The sequence below is a fragment of the Rhagoletis pomonella genome, unplaced genomic scaffold, assembly GCF_013731165.1.
Source record: "Rhagoletis pomonella isolate Grant_MI unplaced genomic scaffold, Rhpom_1.0 Rhpom_scaffold_00002, whole genome shotgun sequence".
NCBI classification, from domain to species: domain Eukaryota; kingdom Metazoa; phylum Arthropoda; class Insecta; order Diptera; family Tephritidae; genus Rhagoletis; species Rhagoletis pomonella.
This window is the reverse complement of record NW_023458556.1, coordinates 19,990,230-20,014,573: the sequence shown is the minus strand read 5'-3', so window position 1 is coordinate 20,014,573 and position 24,344 is coordinate 19,990,230. Positions and strand designations below refer to the sequence as shown.

The following is a 24,344-nucleotide window of genomic DNA, read 5'->3' as shown; positions in this document are numbered from 1 at the left end:
ACCCCAACCGATGGGAAATAAAACGATGTTTCGAATGAATTAAGAATAATTTCCTGTTTATTGTAGTATGTATTTTCAAAAAGGATTATGGGAAAACAAAAGGCCTTCAGATCTAACAAAAGTGCGTGGTAAGTAGGTACATAAATAAGTTATTTTTCTCCCTTGCCCCGCTCAAGCATGCAAATATAGTTTTTGTATAAAAACAATCACGCTACTTGGCGCTTGTGTAAGCAAACAACGTATGGTGGTGTGCAACACAGAACTCAGACCGTAAAGTAACGAACAGGCGGCCACCACTGGCAGCAGCAAAAGCTTAGTGCGCAGACCGTAACGGGATGTGTCATCAAAGTTGCAGAAATCCCATATACTGTCATTTTTGCCAAGGAATATGTTTCGAATATGCAGCACTTGACTTTGGAACCAAGCAAAGTACGATAGTAGATATTGTAGTACCTTCGACACAAATAGCGCGAGGAGTAGCCCCACAAGCATGACGAAATTAATTTCAGACTCTTGCGGCCAGCTGCTGCTCGATGGTGTACGTTTACTGCGCGTTTCAATCACATTTTTCGTTTGAATACTGGCTTTGCTGTCCAATAGCATCGTGGAACTTTTCTTGCCCAACACACTGAATGCCGATGACATCGATTCATTGTACAAATCTTCGCTGAATGAATGTGATGAGCATTTGGAGGCGGAATCAGTGCGTGGAGAGGCTTTGTAATGCACACTGGGATTTCGTTCCGAGTTCAATGTGTCCGTGTCGTTGCTATCGCTTTCGTTCTGAATCATACTTGGTGGTCGTGCCGCATGCATCGACATGCGTTTTGACAAATTCTGCCAGTGCTTATTGCCATTTGTTGTAACCGTGCCCATCGGCGTCAAAGTATCGCTGCTATTACAGCTGTTTATGCCAATGACTCTTTTATTGTTGTTTATCTCGAAGGCACCACGCTTGTAATATGGAATGTTATTATTCTTATTCATCATACTGCCAATCAATGCGTTTAGATCAGAGTTCACATTGCGATTATCTGTTTGTGTGCGATTTTTACCGTTTTCACTCAATACAGTTGCATAACCGTTACGTACATCGGTAGAGTCATGGCTGGGGTTGCTTAGATGCGATTTACCATATTTAAATTGTAAATTTAGGCTCTCCTCGGTAACGGATTTATGTTCCGATTGCAATCCGATTTCATCACAGACTTTGAGCGTACGATCGTCGAAGACATCGGCGTTGGTGTTGAATCGATAGCCATCACTTGGACGCTGCATAATATCAAATATATGCAAGCTGTGCACAAATTTACTTGAATCTTTCAACTTGGATTAGAAACTTCGGCAATTTTTTCATTTGTATCAAAAAAATATGAAATACATTCAAAAGAAATGTGGATGAAATCAAGGCGTATTTAACAAGGTGGTGTTGGCCGTATATAAGTAAAAAATTACACTAACAAATTATACGCTGATGTCCATACTGTCATTGGTATGAATTACAACAAACACATCATTTTGACGTAATGGCTTCCACGGCGAAAAACTCAGCTGTCGCCCCAACACCATCTTGTTTAATACACCTTGGATGAAAAATTTTTGAAATAAATTTCCGGGCAAAGTGAAAGCCTACGTATGTATGTACGCGTATACCGTATACGTAAATCTGTATTTTAGCAAAAAGATTAGATATCTAATACTATTACATAAATAAATTTTTGTTTAACATGTTTTATTCAATCATTTTTACATAAAGCAACCTCTGGACCCGTTAGCTTATCGACAGGCCTTCAGCGGCATTCACAGGGAGCCAGTCTCAAGTTACGTAGACTCCAGACACCTGTGAATGCCGTTCTGGGCACACAACCACCAGACATAGACGATACGGAGCTTCGTCGGTCTCGGCAGACACGGACCTCAATAGCCCAACTTCGCTCTGGCTACTGCAGCAGGTTGAACTCATACCTGAGCAGATTATATGCAACACCCCACGACTCGAATCATCTCTTCGTATGCCCGGAAAACCCAACGCAACTAACGTTTCCGTCTCTGTGGACAGACCCTATAGAGGCGGCACGCTTCTTGGGTCTTCCGTTAGTTGAGCTTGACGAAAACGACTGAGATACTAACCGACCTGGGCGGAGTTGTTGTAGCCGCTACAACAACAACGCTTTAAGGATATGCGTTCCCCTCCATGGGAATGGCGCCTCTATCCAACAGGTTTGCTAAGAGAATTACCGGGCTGACATCACCATAGCACAGCCATATTTTTTCCAGTGAGATTCTGGATCGATACAGCTATGCAATTTTTACACAACATAGAAGAAAAGGTGGCGGTAATTTCTGCATACCCAACTCAAAATTTGTATTTTTTGGATTATGAAACTATTGAAGTAAATAAGCGATATTTGATTTTTTTTTTTAGGTTCTTTGTATAAAGATTTTGTCTGAGAATGTCCCTAAAGAAATTTTCTGGCGAATAATTTTCTAGAACATTTAAACACTCCAGCGAACTCCCAAATACCATTTTACTCAGACTTATCAAAAAAGCCGTCAAAACGATGCTAATGGGTTAATATGTTCTACAAAATTATTCTAACTCTTTTCCAACTTATGTATTCTTAAAACACTCGTGCAAGAAACTCGAATCATTCCGTCCCAGAAAATGACCCTGAAATTTTTGCACAGTGCTATCAATGCGTCAAGTTAACTATTATTGACATAATAGTTAGAGGATCAATAATTTCGATTAGTTTTCGTTATTTTGAGTTATGTATATTGGTATATAGCGTATACGGTTGTCGGCAAAATAATAGGAGCGCGATATTTTGACCAGTTTGGACGATTTATCCTTTGTTTATTTAATGTTTATTATTATTACTATATTTTTTTTTAAGATAAACTGGTTATACTACAAATACCGTATTAATTCACATTTCAAACTTTGTGCAAAAATTATAAAAATTCCACCAAAATTTCAAACTTTTTAATCAGAATCTTCAGAAAAAATTGGTATGCAGTTTTGTAGTCCATTAAATTGTAGTATAATGAAATGCAAGTTGGTAAAAATTTCATTGATTTTTGATAATTTTGTTTTGTTGAAGGGGTTTTGCATTTTTTTCATACACTGCCAGCAAAAAAAAAAAAAAACCAAAAATCAACGGCTTTAGCAGCTTGAAACTTGCACTTCATTATACTACAATTTAATGGGTTACTACAACAGCATTAAAAAAGTTTGAAATTTTGATGAAATGTTGCAGATTTTTTAGAATATTTTTACAAACAACAAATGCGAATTTATATGGTGTTTGTTGTATAACCAGCTAGACTTTTATAAAAAAATATTAGACATTAAATAAACAAAAGTCCAAACTGGTCAAAATATCGCACTCGTATTATTTTGTGGACAATTGTACAAGCACACATGAGCACCACAGTTAACAGAATCGTTTGGGTTCATTATCTATAACATAAAGAATGATTTGTATGATATTGAAAAATCTTATGTTAACAAATTAACAAATGAATAAAGTATTATCTGGCCATTTCCATGACTGTAATAAAACGGTGAATGTACGATTACATAAGATACATACAAAAGAAATGGGAGTTTAATATAAACTGTTATGAGTGATTATTTTTTTTTGTTTTTTGCTTTGATTGTGATTCCAGACGAGTACAGCAAAAAAACGGTAATATATAGAGCAAACGTAAAATGAATTAACGAAATTATTTGCTTTTGATACCATGAAATTCGATTTACAGATGATTAGATTTAATAAAGAAATAAAAAAAGAATTGTGGCAAAAAAAAATCGAACGTAACAAACGTAAAACTCACCTCCAATGAATATTACAACATAGTAGTAGTAGTGGTGGTGGTAGTGGTGGCGGAAGTATTGGACGGAAACTGTACGTACGAACGAACAAACGAACGACCGAACGAACGCATTGAAAACATTTGCTACACAGCGGAGAGCTTATACAAAGCTTGGCTGAGCAGACATTGAAGTTGAGGCTGAAGCTGAGCTTGGGCTTGAGGTTCGATTGGAGCTTGTGTTGGTGAAGGCGTGTGTACATGTTTAAGTGTATGCACAAGCGCGATCGAAGTGGGGAAGAAGAAGAAGAACAAGAAGAATTCAAGTTGCAGTTGAAGTTCAAATCGAAGATCGTTAGAATAGAAGTGGTGGTAGGTAGTCGTAGCGGTTGTGGTTGGTTGTATTGATAGTAGTAGCAGTTATGGTAGTAGTTGTAGAAGAAGCAGTAGAAGTAGTGGTATATAGTACGATTAGTTGTGGTTTTAGATGGTTTGTAGAATTTCAAAAGTGACAAGGTTTTTTACAACATTTTTTTAACACTCGAATTTAATTTCCATTTAACTCTATCTATGTATATGCAGTTTATTATAAGCTTAGCAGTTTAAATTTGTATCAGTTTTTGAGTATTGACTAGCGAAGAAAGAACGAAAAAGAAAAGAAGAATTTTTGTAGTAAAACAGTTGGAAAAGAAAAATAGTGAATTTACTGAAAAAGTGAGGCACTTATGATGATTAACATAGGCTTAAAAAATAGTGATCTACTCTATCTTCAATGAAAAGTTACTGACGATTTGTAACATAATTTGTTTACATATACATGGATGCATGTAAATATGTTGACGTGAATATTGTGGGGAAATGCTCCAACTCAATAAGACAAAATCTTTCTGATATCTCGAGAAATGGCGCAATTTCTGGCGTTCCTACAGATGTGCATGTAAGCTTTTATATTTTTCAATGACCCACATCTATGTATGTATACTACCACACTCTGCAAATATCTGACAAACAAATTTGAACGCTTTTTTTTCAGTTAAAGATTTAATAATAGCTAATGCAACATTCATAAGCAGTATGATGATTTTCTAAAATTTGTAATGTACGAAAATTTGTGGCCAAGCAAAATGCTGACCGCTAAGTGGCAAGGATGATCGAATGCAGAGAGCAATTGCATTTATTAAAAAGGAAAAACAAAAATTTGAACAAAATTGTGAAAATACGGACATCGCTGTTCTTATTTACATTAATAACAATTTAATTAACTAGGTTAAGATTATGGGACGAAAGGGAAACATTAGTTTAGTCACAAGAGGACCAAGCTTGCCTAGGAAGGCTAGGATGTTAAGCAACTTCTCCGAGCGAAGAGATTCTGAAAATATGCAAGGCGACTTCCCTATTGCCATAAGAAAGATGAAGCATCGCATTATATCGTATCGCACCAGTTTGAGATTCTTTGCGACTGCCTCTCAAACCTTTTGCAAAACCTCGCATTCTTTCTTGCTTAACACATTGCATTATATACTCTATTTAACTGGTATAACCTAGCATGGATCTTGGAAAGGTCTTCTCCGAATAGCACACCAGAGACGTGACCGACCGGCTGGTATAAGACATTTCAGCAGTAAAAAGCCCTTCCGAAAGGCCTTTCTGGAAGTCAGGAGGCATTCCACCTTGCACTCCTTTATCGCCTTTATTTTTTGGAAATTCCAGAAGGGCTTTTGAAGGACGTACTTCGGAACGTATTTTGGAGAAGTCTTTCTACTAATCATACATTTTTAAAGTATTTGTTTTATTCCAAATTCAAATTGAAATTATTTATAATTCTTAATAATATGAACTTACATTCGCGTAAGTTGTAAACAGGAAAAGCCCTTATAGAAGGCATGCAGGAAAACAGCATTTGTAGCCCTTCTTCGGTAAGCCGTTTAGATTGACTTCACTTAAAAGGGCCTACCTAAATTATCTTCTGGGTAAGTATGATTTTGTATAACAAAAATTGAATTGCCCATTTTATGTAACGGTATTATGTCATACTTGAAGTTAGTTCCGTTGGAATCGAAATAAAATTTGCAATATTACTGCATTTACCACATTAATAGAGCGATAGTAGCTTTAATGTTTGCAACCCGCACAAATTTTGTTCTGAAGAAATGAGTTTGGAGAATAGAAAATTCTAAAACCTACTTGAGAAAATCGCACTTAATTTTCAAATTACAATTTTTAGTGTCCCTGAATTCGTAAAATACAAAACAAGGCGAATTTATATAACACAACAAAAACAAAATATACGCACATTGACAAAATTACAATAAACACATCATTTTGACAAAAGGTACAAATTCGCTTTGAAATCAGCGGATCCGGTAACACCACCTTGTATAGATTCACCTTGAGAAGAAATTTGTATATCAGTTGTTGTCAAGGCGAATTCATATACGGTGGTAGTTGTAGTACAAAAACAAAAACTAAATTTGTGTTTTGCTTTCGCCTTTGGTATACTAATGCCAAATTTCGGATGTTCTTCGCTCAAGGAGGACGAGGGAAAGAAAATTCCAACACTCCTACTTTGGCACTCATTCATAAGGAGTTTTGACATATGCGTACCGAGGCGAATTAAAGCAGCTATTTTAGCAAGACCACCTTATTTGAATTCGCCTTGATTGCTGTGGAGACGAAAACGCAAAAGTTTATTATGAACAAGGAGCCTGGCTATATGCCTCGACCCGGAGTTGCCAATGAGTGTGTTTTTCACCGTTTGTATTTTCACTTCTATTTTTGTTTCTCCTTTGAAATAAATGCAAACTTTAATAATATACATATGTATGCCGGGAAAAGCGCGTTGGCGATATAAATTCCTATTTAACGATAATTTTTCTTTAAAATTCGAGTTATTTACCGATTTTGCATTATGCGTTGGCATAAATTAAGAATTGCTAATTCCAGCTATGTCCATCTTCAATGCAAAACAATAAAAAAAAAATTAACAAGTAAAAATATATTCACAAAATCGAAAGCGAAACATTTCATTATTAATTTTGAAGCACGGAAATAAAAGCAAATAAAGTTATGTTAAATACCTGCTAAGATTAGGAGTTACATGAAAAAATTACATAAATTTTTTTCTTTTTTTTTTGGCTAATAAATTTTCAAGGCGTTTGCAAAGTTTTGCGGTTAAGAAAATGTAGCAGTTTTGATTAGATAATCATAGAATTCACATTACTAAATACGTTTAGACACATTCTTTGCGTATATTTTAGAAAATAGTAGTAACTATAACAGATATTTGTATGTAGACAAAAAAATAAAAAAATTAAAATTATAACGCAGAGTAGTAGAGCACGTTATTTAGATGGTTGAGAGTAGTTAAATTGCAATTGCTCGTCAATGTGTAAACTTTATGGCCTGAAGACACCCAGCAATTGCAACTACACTTTCGCACTCGAATTTGCCCTTGTACTCGCGCGTCGTATGCTCACATGCGTTTAATCGCTAAAAAAGACTCACCTTCTAACTGGACTTGCCATCACCAGTGGTGTTGCCACACCCAACGGTTTTATTCGTTGCTGCATTGTGGGTGTTGCAGTTGTCCCACTGCGTTGTTGTTGTGCGCCCTGATTGCCCGGATGAGCAGGATGATCGGGCGAAAGTGGATCGGCGGGATTATAGCCGCGTTGTGGCTCCAAACCGCTTTTGAAGAGAATGGAAAAATTTAATTAGAAAAATAAAGCCTTCGCTCTAATTAATATTAATTAATGTAAAAACTTACCGCTGTCGCGCTAATGGACTGTGTCGCGGATGGTACATGCGCATATGTCGTGGCGAATCGCCTCCACCACCTCCGCCTGCTGCTACACCACCACCACCACCACCTCCACCGCCAGCGTTGGGCAACATGCCCGCATTAGTTGCTATAACGCCATTATTTAAATTGCTCACGCCTGCCTCCACTTGAGGCAGGTAGAAATTCGTCGAGTTGTGTCGTTGTAATGGAGGTGTGGGCTCACAATCTTGACTCTGTGATGCTTGCGGTTCCATGTCGGTGTCTGAACATTCACGTCCGGGCGACAGCTAAACGATGGGGAAGGAGCGCAAAAAGGCGCGGTGTTAGGTAATAATTGAAAATCGGCCGTAAACGTAAACGTATAAAGCTAACATTAATTTAAATCGAAATTGCATGAAAAACAAAAAATAAAAATAAAGAACTTGAAAGCGGCGGTTTGAGGTGAAATATTTAACATAAAAATTATATGCATGTATGAAGGCATGTATTTTATGGTAGCGAATATGATGAGAGATCAATTGAGGGTTTCATATTTGAGGAGTATAGAATCGAATAATTCCATTTGGGAAGAGCTGGTGAGCATATTCGAGGGAGGCAAACATTTAGAGAAAATGCATAGTTTTTAACACATGTTCCATAAATTAAGGGCGGCGATGGACAGAGAAAGCTTTTACCCTGTGAATGGTTATTTAAAATTTATACGTAGAAAGCTTGTAGTACTTAGACACGTGGAACAGAGAGCCCCGAATATTTACAAAAACTTATGGAAAGCACATTTTAGGCAACAAAGACACATTCGTTGATGATGTACATAGAGGACTCCGTACCAGTAATACGCCTTTTAGAATCCTTGTAGGGTTACGCTAGGAGCTGTATGTGTTTGAGGAGGAAGAATTTTTATGGAAATTAATTACAGTCCTGCTAGGGTTGTTATGCTTATGTATATATCGGTTTAAATTTGAAGAAATTTTATAGATTGAATAATTAAAACTGGCTAAGTGAACTCTTTGCATAACAAAACAAAACGGTTTGGCCTATCGGTGAACGACTTAGAAATTAGATCCCTTTCACGGGGCAGTAATTGCTTTAGCGATACCAGGATTGTTTTGCCAGATACACCAACATCAGCCAAAACCATCACAGATTTGGGATTTGAAAGTGCTCGATAATTTGTGATGAACCAGGAGCTTCTGTCCACCAGATTCTATCATTTTGATAGTTCGACCATCAGGCAAAATAATTTTTTCCCAGCGAGCATTTGCGGAAGGACGTAAGAGTTGTCCACCCCTTTGCAGCCGTTATTTTTGCTTCTTATCCTGAAGCAACTGCGCTCATGATTAAATTCTGAAATAGCTCTTCTTTTGTCCAACATTTCAAAACTTTTAATGAAGACAATCGACGGACGTTATTTAGCGGACTCTGCCAATATTTGTTTACGTTATGTTTATTTATTTATTTTTAGTAATTTTCATTTAAAATATAGTTCGATCTACAACAGAAGCCACATATGCAAATAAAAGTTTCAAAACTTGCACAACGTTCACAAAAATTAATCAAACTTAATAAAAAAAAAAAAAAAATCATCAAGATTTTATTCAGAATTTTTAGAGTACGCATTTTGTAGTCCATTCAATTTTAGTATAATAAAGTTCAAATTCCAAATCACTGAAGATTACCTTTGATTTCTTAGCATTTTTTTGTAGATCCTCTACATGGGCATTTCTTGCAAATAAAAATACATTTTGTTCATACATACATACGTTATATGAAAAAAAATGCTCAACACTCTCTACACAAAAATTCTTAATAGAAAGCTTGAAATTTTGATGATTTTTTTTTTTTTAAGTTTGATTCATTTTTGTGAACTTTGTGCAAGCTGTGAAACTGTTATTTATGTGGGTCTATTAGAGATCGAACTATATTTTAAATGAAAATTATTAAAAATAAATAAATAAACATAAGTTGCAAACAATATCATTTTAAATTTTGCTTTAAATTTTGTCTTATTAACCGGAACTGTATACAATTTTACATCTCCTTTTTATTTCTCTAACTTTCTGACTTCTCTTCGTATACTTATAAGATGCGACCATTGATAGGATTTGTGAATAATAATCACTTCTTGGTAAAAGAGGGCATGTGTCTTAATATCGATGGCTGAGAGCTCCGTGTGGACCCTAGTCTTGCGAGAGGAAAAAGCTGAGATGATTACAACTCCACATCTATCACTACTCGCTTAATAGGGATTTTAAGTCGCCACCTGTCAAGTCTTACCTACAACTATTTAATATCGAGACATTTCCAGAGTATTTAAAAACCTTGCAAGTATTTCTCATACTTAAAAAAACTTCAAAGCCTGTTGAAAATGCCATTTATGCGTCGTGGTGGGTTCTGCGAAAAAATATATCTTTGTATGTATGTATGTATGTAGGTTAACGGAACATAAAACGATGAAACGATAATGAGAACTGTTCATTCTTCAATGACCCTTGTTTTCAAATTGATTGTTGAAACAATTGAATGATTGATGTTTGAATGAATGAATGAAATCTTTACGAACTTTATACGAGTAAAAATCGCTCAAATTACCAACATACAAATAAAGGTAGTTATTTTAGAATATATTGTAGATTGCATAACGCAAAATGGAAATTTTAATAAGAAACGGATGACATGAAGAGTAGATACTTTTATTAAAGAGAAATCATTTCCAAAAAGTTGTTGTAGGAACAAATATATGTATATGAACAATAATAGAATGTATTTTCGCAAAAAATATAGAAAAAATGAAATATTAGAATAGAATTAATTTTTTTACCTTTTTCGGTGCTTGCATTTAGTGTAGAGTTTTGATTTGCTTTTTTTGTTTTTGACCAATTTGAATATAAAGAGCTTGTCTAACAATATAATAGCATACCATTACGATAGTGCATTCAATCAAAAATAATATCAATTATAGTAAATAGCAATTTACTAAATGCATACAATTACAGAAAAAATTGGGGGAAATACAACTCAACTTCGCATGCAAAAAAAAGGTAAAATTGTTGAAAACAAGTGCCGAAATAGAAAAAAATAATCGAAAAAGCAGAAGGAGGTTGCACCGCCAAAGCTTTAAATTTCGATGATTCGATATATTAAGATGTATTAATAAATTTTGTTGGGTAAATAAAGCAATCTGCCATTGAATGGACAGAACACACACAAGCACGTTTTCACAGTTTCCTGAAAGACTGTTCAGTAAGGGTTTATTATTAAACCTCGGTTAGAATATACAGCGCGGTAGATTAGAAAGCAATTTCATATTCTGTTATAAAAAGAGGTTCTCGGGAAGACAGAAATCCGAAAATCTAAACCGCGATAATATTGGTTATTATATTCGGACGAAATTAAACTTTTTATACCCGGTGCATGAAGCAGAGAAATGTACGCTTTGTCGACAGTGCGGTTTTCGTGAATTTTTCGTAACAAAAAAGGTCATACTATATGAAAACAATAATTTTTTAAATATTTATTCATACTGAATATGTGAAAACATGTAAAAAGGTTTTGGTAAATGATGAGAATAATTCTCATGAGAATAGGAATTCACTCTAATAAGAATGGATATTTACTCTCATCGTAAAATAAATATACATTCTCATTACTAATTAGCGAGTGAATTCCGACCAGAGCTGTTAAATAATTAAATTTTAATTAGTCTTTTATTACAACCTAGACAAACTTCAAAAACGCCAAATGGCAACATAAAAAAATAAAGGTTTCTATATTTGTAGGGTTTTCCAGAGGCCTTTTTGAGGACTTCTTTGGAATTTACTTCAAATACTTGCCGCGCTTTAGGGATTTTCACGGGATCTTATTCGCAATTTTTCGGGAGCTTGCACAAACTTCTTTGCGAAATATGATCTGACGAAACCATGCCTGCTGATTGGAACCTAAGCGTGGTACTAAACGTGGTTTTAGACAGTGCAACTCGTATCGTATGTGTGTGTTTTTTTTTGCTGAAGTTGCAGGGGACAATAAGAAAACTGATAAAAAATGTTTACAAAATCATACCAATTGCTGGCATGTGCCGATGACGTCGATATCACCGGTCGATTAATGCAATGTCTGTTCTGCCTTCCCGAAATAAGATAGAGAAGCAAAGCGCGGGGTCTGGTGGGGAATGAGGAAATATCGTTGAGAACTAACGTCAGCATTGAAATTCAACGGAGAACATCCCTTGCCATTAAGCGCTACTTTGGACTATAAGTCACTCATCATGACCGTGCTGGTATATACCGTAGAACATGGACAATGAAAACATCTGATAAGGCATCGCGCAGACGATTTAACGTTGAGCTGAATGAAGTCAGCCATGTCGTACATATGAAGGAAGGTCTCCTCTGTGACGGTAGGATCAGGTGGATACGAACTTGGCTTCAATAGGGACTCCCACTTGGCGTCAATTGGAATAGAAGAGAAACGACTGGCGTGCTTTATTGGACTCGGCCGAAGTCGCGAAGGGGCTTACACCAATCAAGAAAAAATTTAATGTGATACACCTGCCTTAATTTATTATAATTAAATGTAGTTTGCTAATGGCTAATTACCACTCATGAATGATTTAACAGAGAAGTAAATATAAGGAAAGCTGCGGTATACCCACACTTGTGGTCAGCTGGTTAAATTAAGTGACATTTTGACCAGTTTTGGCTGTTTTACTTTTGTTTATGTAATGTTTATTATTATTATTTTTTTTTTTTATAAAAGTCTAGCATATTATATAAAAGCACCATATAAATCCACATTTCAAACTTTGTACAAAAATTATAAAAATTCAACAAACATTACCAATAAAGTACATACACACAATAACTTCAAACTTTTAGTTCAGAATTTTTAGAAAAACTTTAGGTATGTAGTTTTATAGGTAATTAAATTTTAGTAGAATAAATTAGGACAAAAGAATTTCCCATTGTCCATCGTACTTTATATGGAAGAAAATGCACAACAACGTCAGCTAAAAAAAAATGATTAAACATCAACGCGATTTTCCAGCATCTTGAAACTTGCACTAAAATTTAATGGGCTTCAAATCTGCATACCTAAATTTTTTATAAAAATTCTAAATAAAAAGTTTGAAATTTTTGATGGAAATTGGTATAGTTTGTTGAATTTTTATAACTTTTGTACCATGTTTGAAATGTGGATTTATATGGTGCTTGTTATATAATATGTCAGACTTTTATAAAAAACTAAACATTACATAAACAATAAAAAAATAAACATTACGTAAAATAGCCAAAACTGGTCAAAATGTTAAAGCTTAAACAGACGGCAGCGTTGATCCGGATTAACTCGGACTTAATCCGGATCAACTGCAGTTAATTTCCGAGTTGATCCGGATCACCGCTGTCGTCTGTTTATGCTTTTACTCAACTTAATCAGCTGATCATAAGGGTACATGGGGTGTGTTGCGAAATGAATCAAGCCACTTCTAAACTATAATTGACGGAAACGCCTTATTTACGTAACTAAGTTCCAATTAGGCATTTAAACGTGGTTGCGCATATTGGACATTTGTACTAATTATAGTCTAGAAATAAAATTAGACTGCTGCTTTGGCTTGATGGGTTTCGGAATACACCCATACTTATGCGAACGGAATATTTACAAATAAAAAAATATATATTTTCGCAATCGAAAATAAAACAATATAAAACATGATAAAAACAATAATTATGTTTTTATCATGAAATAAAATATATATAATGTTTTGAAGTCAAATCTTAATCCAAATTGCTTGGCCCAATTTAGCAATGCGTCACATACAAAAGCAAATTTTATCCAAGCAACTAAAAGCAAAATCTGTTCATTAGTGCAATATTATATAAATTAAAATTAATTTCCATAGTTCAAAAAAAAAACCATTTGTACATTAGAAAATACATACATATGTATATTCACTCGAATAAAAAATATTGTCTCGTAGTCAGGCGGGCAGGCAGTGACAACACTATTAAACTGCTATAAATGCAATCACCAATTAGTGCAAAGTGCAAAATAGAAAAATAATACAAGAAATTATATAGAACTTCGAGCTCAAATATTCAATTATTATTTAATGTATTAAATGAAAATTGTAAACTATTGGAATAAATTGATGGAAGCAAAGTATACTACTCGTACGTAGTAGAAATCACGTCATTCAATAACAATGCAGGCAATTGAGAGAAAAATCTATGCAGCAACATACGAATCTATATAGGCACGTTTTTATGCATGTATGTACAAGAACCAACCACCGATTATTGGTCTACAAATGTGTGTATGTGTGGGTGTCAGTGCGCGTTTACTACATACATATGTTTGTTAATGGAAACTAATAACAAAAATATATATTGTTATAATTATGCTAAATAAAATAAATGCATACAAATACATACAAAAATACGAGCGCATTTTTGTTTTGTAAATCCTTTATATGGAAAGGCCCTATCTAACATTTTTGCGTTTCTTTATGGAGTGATGGAAAAACTCCATATGGTTATGTATACTAATTTTATACTACAGTAGTTATCTTTAAACTCCAATTTTGTCCAGTGCTGGATTTGAAAAGCAAATGAAGTAGGGCCTTTCTATATGAATGTGAGGATATGCAGGTATAAACAACAACACAACGTTTACATACTTATAAGAAGAAAAAAGAAAGTTAAATAGATTTTTTTTTGTTTTTTGGACTTTACAAAAGATACATAGGTTCGCAAACGAATCGCAACAATAACCAGCAATAATCAATTTACCCACCTTACTATAAAGCGTTGTGCTGCCCGACCGTTGATTATAACCATTGCCCTGGTCCGTATAAGTCTTTACCTGAGTGTGTCGATTATCCCTATCGTAATAGTTTTTCAGCGTTTCACGTGGCGAACGTGGCGCATTGCCAGGTGTACTGTTGCCCCGCATACTGCTGCTCTGCTGATTGTTGCGACGTTCGGTAGTGATAACACTAATACCCTGACCATCCTTGTGTGAGCGACGAGCTGCATATTTTTCTGGCTTAAGAAGACTGTTGTTTACAATGACCGAAGAGGTTTTAGTTGTAATGCGTCAACATTCGAGAGAGATTATCATCAGCGGGTGTAGGATGTGAGCAACATAATTTATTTCAATTATGGAAATGCGTAAGTTAATAAGAAAAAGAAGAATATTAATATGTAATTGCATTTAATGAATGTGAATAACATCATCATACATACCTCGGATATTGTGGTCCACATTGGGTGTAGCAGCAATTATGCCAGCAGCCACGAGAGAATGGATTATAGCCGCCTTTAAATTTGCCTGTAACCTGTTCGTTTGTTGTGCGGCCACGTGATACGAGCACCATGTGAAATCCGGTTAAACCAAAAATTGGAATCGCTAGGATTATAACAATGGCCATCAGCACCATACTATGTACGGATGCGTAAAAGTCGCTAGTTAAGGAAAGCCAATAAATGTTGGATACAGTGCACATGCACTGCAAGATATGCCTTGCAAGTGTTATTGCTTAGATATACATATGTATATGTACATATATACATAGTGGGGTGTTCGATTATTCGCCTTTTTTCCAAAACCGACTTTCGAATTATTCGAAAAATTGCAATTTGAAAATACCGGTTCCCGATTTCGAAATTTAAAAAAAAACGGTTTTATTTACACATTACACAGTGTCTATATAGAGAAAATGCTTATGTTGATATAAAGTCATTACTGAAAATTAAGAAAAGAACAAAGCAAAATAAGTTGAAAGGTTTTTTTTAGATCAAAAGTAAAACAAATTTTTTTCGGTTTTGAGTAGTGCTTTTGTCGTGCCTACTGCCACTGCGGGGGTACATGGTTCAATTTCTGGTCCCAGCAACATCAAAAAAAAAGTTTTTTTTTCAAATAGCGGTGGCCCCTCGGCAGCCAATGGCAAATTCGAATGTACTTCTACCATAAAAAAGCTTCTTCGGAGATGGATTAAAGGTGTAGATCTCACATATGTGTCACAACACCAAGAAGCAAAACACGAATTGGAGGCGAAGCTCGGCCAAATACGTAGATAACGTTTAACGTATTCCTGATCGTCTTTGGTTTATATTGGTTTTCGTATTAGTCGTCGTATTCGAGTTGTCGTCTTCGTATTCGTAACATGTTCGTCTTCATCTTCAGATTCATCTCCGTATTCGTCCGTTTTGTAACTCTTTTAACAAAACCAAACCACTGACTCTTTAAATCCTTAAATCAGTATTCTACCTACTAAAAACTGTGATGTAAAGATAAAAAAGCTAAAATAATTTAGTCAACTTTCGAAAAGGATACGCTACGATGGGCGATGGCTCCTTTATACGTGGTGTAACTTTCAGTATATAAAATAAGCATAACGAAAATATGCTCAGCATGTGTATGGACAGCGAAACCAGAAAGAAGAAGAAAAAACGATAATTGCGACGTCCAATGCAATTATTCACCCAAGGGCAATGATGATCGAATGTCTGTAATAAAAATCGAAAAAAAAATAGATGTAGTAACCACTCACATAAATGCAGTAACAGCCATCGTATAATCAAATAAAACACTTATACTCACTTCTATGCAGTGATTGCATACGGAACAGTGTGAACAACGTGGTGGTCGATAGAATTTACAAGTCACACACCATTTCATTTTTACGGTGATGCCATTGATTTCGGCATTTTTATAAAGTGGTGCACGAAACTCCTCCTCCCGGTCCTCATCTGGTGAAGCTGTGTGAGAAAATTTGCAAAAAAAAAAAGAAGCAAAACAAGTTTTCAAGTGCCAACAAATCAAATTAAATATCTACCAACCTTTTGGTATGACACCGGGATCCATGAATGTCGCTAATGAGAAATTGGCCAAAACGAAAAATGTGATGACACCCTGATATGCTGGTACCCATGGATGACTTGTCAAATAGTATTGGCAGCTGAAATGAAATGAAAATGACAAGAAAATAAGTAAAGCAATAAATAAAAAAAAAAAACGTAAATACATAAATGGAAATATTCGTACATATTGCATATCAAATTATATAAAAAAGGAAATTAGATGGGAAGTAGTAGTAAGTGCTAAGCAGAATGGTTGGAAAGGAAGAAAAAAGGAATGTATGCAACTATAAACCTTTTGTACACTAGGGTGGTTCAAAAATGCATGTGGAAAAATAAAGTCCAGATTGTAATGTTCCACCCCGTAGGATTGTTATATACCGAAAAAATATACCCATGTTTTTTTGGGGGTCCCCCATTCCATTTTTGTGGTTTGTGGAGACTTGTAAAAAATAATTAATATCAAAAAAATTTTAAATAAACAATCGGATAATATCTTTTGAAGTCTCCTCAAGAGAAACAGAGTTGTCCGATCGTAAATTATTGATTTTCAAAAATTCGATACCATTTCTACGAAATTGTTTTTTCCCCATATAGAATACATGGAAAACTTTGAGTGGCCTCTAAATATTTTTTGATTTCGAAAAAAAAAAAACAGTGGTATGTTTTTTTCGGTATGGAACAATCCCTGGGGGTGAGAGCACTAAAATTCCGACTTCACTTATTTTGGACCACCCTAATGCACACTCGTTGATACACTTTTGTGGGACATAAATTTATCTAAAACATTCTTTAACCAGGATATACACTTTGAAATTTATTCTGCTCATAAAATTGTATGTTTGTGTGAATTTAAATATCCACATACATATCGACGCCTCCAAACCATACTATGCTAAGCCTGAGTAAGTCTAAGGTGCACGTAAAAACAAAACTAGTACACGCCGATGGGCAGTCGTTGTAGCTGATGCAGCCTGCAAAAGCATGTACATACAGATAACTTAAATTCAGAGACACTTTAGGATGCCTCTAAAAAGCAGCGCATCATACAATTTTGTAAATTTTATTTTTTCTCAATTCAGTGCATTTCGTGAAAAATACTGAAAAATCGATGTTTTGATAAAATAAGAAACATAATTGGGAACTTTTTTTCCGGAAAATAACCTTATAAGACAAAGATCTGCTTTAACATTTTGACTTCTTCACAAACATTTTAGCTTGACAGACACTTATACACACAAAAATAATAGAAACGCCTTATTTTGACCATTTTTAGCTATATTTCTTATGTTTAATTAGTATTTTTTTTTTTTTTAAGTGCAGCTTCTTGTCTAAAGTTCCATCTAAATTTGCAAATTTTTAATAAGATTTATTAGATTTTTTTGGCATCCATTTTTACAGCCCATTAAATTTTAGTGCAATAAAGTGTTCCATACAAAGTATGTGCGACAATTTTTTGTGCATGGAAAAAATTATTAATGCGATTTTTTAGCAACTTAAAACCTACTCTTTATTGTACTAAAATTAAATGGGCTATAAAACAGCATACTCAACAAAAAATCTGATTAAAAAGTTAAAAATTTAGATTATTGTTGTGGATAGAGCACTTCCCCTTAAGATCTATTGTGCCCCAAAAAAAAAAATTCAGATGCAACTTTGCGAAATTTTTATAATTTTTGCACAAAGTTTGAAACATGAATTTATATGGTTTTTGTTAGACAATAAGTTGCACTTAAAAATTATAACAAATATGAAATAAACAAAAGAAATATAACCAAATTTCACAAGCGATGACGGAAAATCCTTCCAAAATACATCACATTATTTGAATTTGTCTTTGCTTGCGTATGACCTTGAATTGAGTCAAAATGTGCTGGTGACACTCTGTTTTATAATTCGTTCAAAAAGAAGCGATCCCATTTTTCTTGTATGCAGCGTGACGCAGGCTAATATACATATGTATACGTGCAGCTAACCAGCTACCGATGCTACTATTTGCTTTGATGGGTGCGACAGGAAAAACGCTTTACTCTGTGGACTGTCAAATGCGCAAACCGGCGCATTTTACAACGCTTTTTACATTTTAAATTAATGTGAGCGAGTACACTAAGAAAATAGTAACATGATTTTTTCAAACAGAGTCATTAGCGATTTAAAATTTTGCAACAGAATTCGAAATTTGTTAAACCGACTGCAAGAAATTCCGAAAATGGACTTCCGGCCAGTTTAACTCACTTCCGGTCGATGCCGCAGTCGGTAATAGGATCAAAAGATACAGGTTCTCCGACTTGGTTATTCAAAATTTTTCGTTTTCCAATAAAAATATTTGCGTCCATTTTAGACGAATTGAAGTTCAAAGTTCATTTAGAGGTTCCGAGAAAAAACTATCAAACAAAAGTTACGTATTTTTATGCGTAGAATCCGAATTAGTTGTAAAAATATATATTTATATATAAACTTCCGGTCAGTGTAATCTACTGCAGATTTCAACCAAAAGACAGAGCATCCCCGACTTGCTAGTTCAGATTCTTGAGTCTTCCAATGAAAACATTTCAGAAGGGGTGGACCACCTCTCCACATGTCTAGGATAGAAAAGCCTTAACTAAGATTTACAAGTACTTATTTGCAGAGTAGCAACAAAACTTTATAATAGTAAAGTTCTTAAGTTGGACATTTCTTTAAAAATCCAAGTTTTTAATAGGCACTGAAACTAATTTATTGAAGTACTACTGGTTTTCAAATTCTATTAGGCCTTTAGTAAGTACCGTCCTACCGACCTTTGTAATTTTAATTTTTTATTTGGTTTTCCAAAATTCTGAAAAAAAACATCTGTTAAGTTTAGAACGAAAGAGTATTCAAACAAAAATATTTCTTAGCACAAACGTGTATATTTAAAACAAGGACGGAAAATAACCGTTGACGGGAAATAACCGTTACTGCAAAATCGTTATTTTAGGGTTTTTATTTTTGTCGATCAAAAATAATCTTTAAATTTGGAATATTATTTTTTCGGTTATATCTAACCGTTATTTTATTATTTAGATTATCGTTGTTTTGGATTTTTATTATTTCGATCATAACCGTTATAATAGATACTGGGTTTTTATGACCGATTTTTTATGATCTTCTATGATCTAAGAAATTAAGTCCGAAAATTACGGTTATAAAATGATTGAAAAAATAAATACATATATCGATACAAAATGGATCGAAAAGAAAATCTTAAAATAACGTTACATTTGATCGGAAAAATAGAGATAAAATTTTAAGGGTTAAACTATGAGTCACAAAAATAAAAAAAAAATACCGATTGGCGACAAATAATATTTTTATTTTATTAAAAACCTTTAAAAAAGACGAAATAAAATAACCTAAATAGGCTGGAAAAGGCAAAATAAAGTAGCGACGTAGGGAGGAAAAGGCACTAGATATAGCAAAAAAGCAGAAGAAGGGATTTAAAAAAAGACTGAAACTAAAAAATAACACCGGACGCCACTATCGAATTCCTATATAGAATTGTTCACTGATTCCGAAAATCGAGTTAATTTATTATTCCATGGATAAGTTTTCGAGAAATTTTCAGGTGTACATGACGTATGAGTAACATTCTTTCCTGCTCATTTTTCATACAAAAAATCTTTGCGCATTGTGAAAAATATGGCATTCGAAACATCCCTACACTCAACATAAATATCAAACACATTTATTTATTTTGAAAGCAGGTTTGTCAGAGCTATCCCTCCCTATTTAGATTCTATATCTTTAGTTGACGAAGCGGCAGCGAGCTCCAAAGGAGGTTGAACTGTGTTCTAGCTTTTTATTTTAAATATATTTTTGCCTTCTTTATTTGCACAACAACCAAACATAAAAAGGAAATTGTCGCATGGAGCACGATGAGCAGAGCAAGGATGCTGATATGAATACTTATGCCACAGCATGTAGCCTGTAGGTGAGTAGGTTAGCTATCGGCATTAATGGAAAAAAAAAACAACCATTCGTTTCATCGTTGCATGAATGCATGCTTATGTACTTGTATGTATGTATACAAGTGTGCTTGTTTTATATAATTTTTTATACCGATATAATTGCAAGTGCATGCGTGCTGCTCATGCTGGACCTGTGAATGGAAAGGCAGTCAGTGAGTCAGTCATTCAGGATTTTTGTATGCTAAAAATTAAAAATCGTATCCGCAATTTGGCAGACGACTGGAAGTGTACCATTAAAAAATTTAATAATAGTAATAATAGTAAGAGTAAGCGGCATAGAATTCGAAAGGTAAAAATATTTTTTACTTCAATGAACTGCTTTAGTGTCTGCTTAAGAGAAAAACAAAAATGCGTCTGCGTTTCAAAATGCGAATTGAGGCATAAATTGAACGGAGGTTACTGACCCCCGTTATTTAACGATATACATATTATATGAGTGCTTTATTTTTTCATAGAATTATTCTGAAATTTATGAGTGAGTGACATTTTATATTACGACGTACTTTTGCTACATAAGTACGTATTAAAGACTTTGAAATTCGCTCTTGTTGTGGATACTTAGTAGCGCATCAAAGAAAAAAGTTAGTTAGCAGCAGCTCGGTGAGACTAATGATGAGTCAAAGACCTCTCCAGACTAAGTTAGGATCCAACCAGGAGAATCATTTTTAATTATTGCCATAGTAGGGAAAAGATGTGAATTTGGGAAAATGAAAGAATGCTGCGTTTGTTAAATGAAGTGTATGTATGTATGGCATCCGCATTCCATCAAAAATACAAAATTACTTGCATATATATACATACATAGCCTTTCAGTAGTGCTAGAGTACAAATTGATATGAAAAATGTATCCTTTGATTCAAAATTTTTTTTCTTTTCGAAGTTTTGGTCCTTTTTGAAACTCAAAAGTTGGCAACACTGGGTATTGAATATATTTAAGCCTCGATTTGTAAGTTTTTCCTTTCCCCCATCTGGCGCTCACAAACTTCAACTTTAACAAAAGTTTTAGAAAATAAATGTTCATTCATTTTCTTGCTGCACAGGAAGCGTCAGCCGGATTTTACTACTAAGTAATAATTCTAAGCGATTCGCGTCGCTTTGACCAGTTCCGTTTGGCATTTCATTTATTTTAATATGAAATGTAAATTTTTGTCAGTCAATATTCTTCGTTTTGTTTCGCTTGTGTGCCTCCTCCGTGTGACTTTGTTATTTTATGCTAATCAAAATGCTAAGTTGATTTATGATAACCTCATTATTTGTAAGTAAATATTTTACACCAATGTACATAAATATCAACAAACGTACATACCACACGACTTAGAGACGTGCATAATGCAACTGACGAATTGAAATTGTAAACATTTTGAGGCGAATTTCGTATGCGAATTGAATTTGAAGAGCTTGGCAAACACGATGTCGGTACAGCTTTTTTGGTTCAGTATTCGCAGTAACTTGGTATGCATCAACCAAATATGTATGTATGCATGTATAAGACTGTTAACAAAAAAAAAAAAAAAAAAATCAACGCCTTTGGAATTTTAAAAAGCCACACAACGCCAAATTCGGAAGTTAGAAGACGAGAGGGCGCTGAGGATGGTAATGATAGTATACACGATTGTTGACGAAGATGACAATGGGTATTTGCATTCCTTATGTGTGTTGGCACTGTGGTACATATATGCACATATCTATTGAGTGGCTGTTGTCAACTAAAATTAAACAAACATATTGGACATTTAGACGAGTGGAAATTAAATTAAATGCGTGATAATTAGATTTGTTAATAATCAATTCTCAAACTACTGATTGAAAAAAAAATTTTTGGTCATGCGTTATATGGAAGAAAAAAACAAAAAAATCTCAAAAATCAAGGGGATTTTTTAGAATTTTCAAACCTGCACATTATTGTACCAAAATTGAATGGTCTACAAATCAATAATATTTTTTTTTGCTCAATGGAAATAATTATTATTTGATAATGCTTATTTTATAATTTTTATTCTTTCGCTCAGAGATAATAATTATTATTGATTTTTATTTTTCCACTTAAAAATAATGATTATTCATAAAATTGAAAAGGCTATACAGACGCAGATTACTGAAATGTTTAGGCTTATTCCTTTATTAGGGTATCGCTCCCTCTAAAAAGGATACGGCGGATATCGCGCTGACATAGCTTTTAATTTTTTTAAATGATCGTTATTCTCAAGTGAAAAAAATAAAACTCAATAATAATTATTATCTTTGAGCGACATAATAAAAATCATAAAATAATCATTATTTTTGATCGAATAAATAAAAATCAAGTAATAAGAATTGCTTTTGAACGAAAAATTATAACTCAAATATTAATTATTATTTTTAACCTTTATTGGTTAAACTCGAAAAATAAAAATCATTGTAAATTACAGTGGGACGTACGAAAACAAATACGTGGGTATAAATAAAATTGTTTTACGACGATTACAACTTGTTGATTTTTTTTGGTTAAAATTTAAAGAATAATGATTATTTTCCGTCCCTAATTTTTATATATAATTTACGAAAAAAAATTTATCGCACAAAACATTGTGAGCCACTGTATCTGCCCGTTGGATCCTACGTAAAGTGGCATTTGCACAAAAAGAAGGCCCCGCAACATCAAGGATAACACTTATGTATGTACCAAAATGCTTAGAATGAATGGAGAAACCCATTGAGCCATGTCTATCTGCCCGTCCGTCTATGTATACGATATCTTGAGTAAGAATTGAGATAACTCAACGAAACTTGGTACGCGTATTTCTCTTGCGCTAAAGGACTGTTTGCAGCTCTCAAGAAAAACTTAAATTTGATATAAAATGACGCACAAGAAATGGAAAAGAAATTTTCTTCTATCAAAAATTCTTAAATCAGTTTGCAGCAGGAACAGAAATTAACACTTATTTTTTATTTTTAGATCATTACGAATAGAATAAAGATGGCAACTAATTTGTTTTCCAGAAAAAATTTAAAATGGATAGAAAATGCTTTATCAATAACTTAATACTGCAGACTCAAATGTGGATTTTTTTTTTAGGTTAGTTGTGTCGTAAATATGTGCATACAGATATGTATACATATATACAATCTGCAAAGTTATTGCAGTTCATTCATTTCATTTAGTTAGAGCACAAAAAACGAATTTAGTTAATAAATTGCAGTAATACGATGCTATGCAGTATGCGATACATATTTATGTGTGTAATTTGAAACAGCAATTATAATTTTAATTTATTGATTAAAGCAAATTACCTTATCTCATTATGCGATTTAATGTAGGCGAATGGTGCATTACCATTATTAAATGGAACGGTAAAGGGAAACATTACACAAATTGCAATTCCTAATGAGCATTATTTTTAGTTTGTTTGAAATATGTACATAAATAAATAAGAAGTAATTTTTAGCAAAAAAAAACCGACTTCAACTCTCATATAAAAAAAAAATATATATATATATATATCTCAGGATCCACTGATCGGATCTTAACCAGATTAGTATGGGACCACCTCTGAGACACTACCTTTCCGATGCAAAAAGAAAATCGGTTGACGTGGTCCAAAGTTATGCGGTAACATACATAAAAAAAAAAAAAAAAAAAAAAAAGATTCCGACGAACTGATAACCTCCTCCTTTTTTGGAAGTCGGTTAAAAATACCAACGGCCCACAGTGGTCGGAGACGGCATGTTTTACGCGAAAAAGGCATATTTTATAACTGTGATAAATTAACCGGAACAAAGCAATTCTTATTCAGAAATGTCCAACGAACTCAAAACTGATTATTATTTTCAATAATATCTGCTGAACAAGCCGTTGAATCCATCCATTTAATTCAACGAATTCGATCGTGGGACGTTCTAACAGTTATGAGTTAATAGTTTTCCTAA

The 24,344-nt window shown here is 33.9% G+C and overlaps 1 protein-coding gene across 1 annotated transcript in view; it reads right to left on the bottom strand.

Annotated features, from left to right (window-relative positions):
• LOC118733235 (dendritic arbor reduction protein 1) overlaps positions 1-24,344 on the bottom strand; it is a 132,407-nt gene that overhangs the window by 46,848 nt on the left and 61,215 nt on the right. The window contains exons 2-8 of the mRNA XM_036462558.1: positions 16,435-16,553; positions 16,196-16,353; positions 15,929-16,101; positions 14,839-15,033; positions 14,387-14,648; positions 7,583-7,884; positions 7,321-7,503 (exon numbers count right to left, since the gene is read on the bottom strand). Of these exons, the coding sequence (XP_036318451.1) occupies positions 7,321-7,503; positions 7,583-7,884; positions 14,387-14,648; positions 14,839-15,033; positions 15,929-16,101; positions 16,196-16,353; positions 16,435-16,553 (1,392 nt within the window). The remainder of the gene's footprint in view (positions 1-7,320; positions 7,504-7,582; positions 7,885-14,386; positions 14,649-14,838; positions 15,034-15,928; positions 16,102-16,195; positions 16,354-16,434; positions 16,554-24,344) is intronic.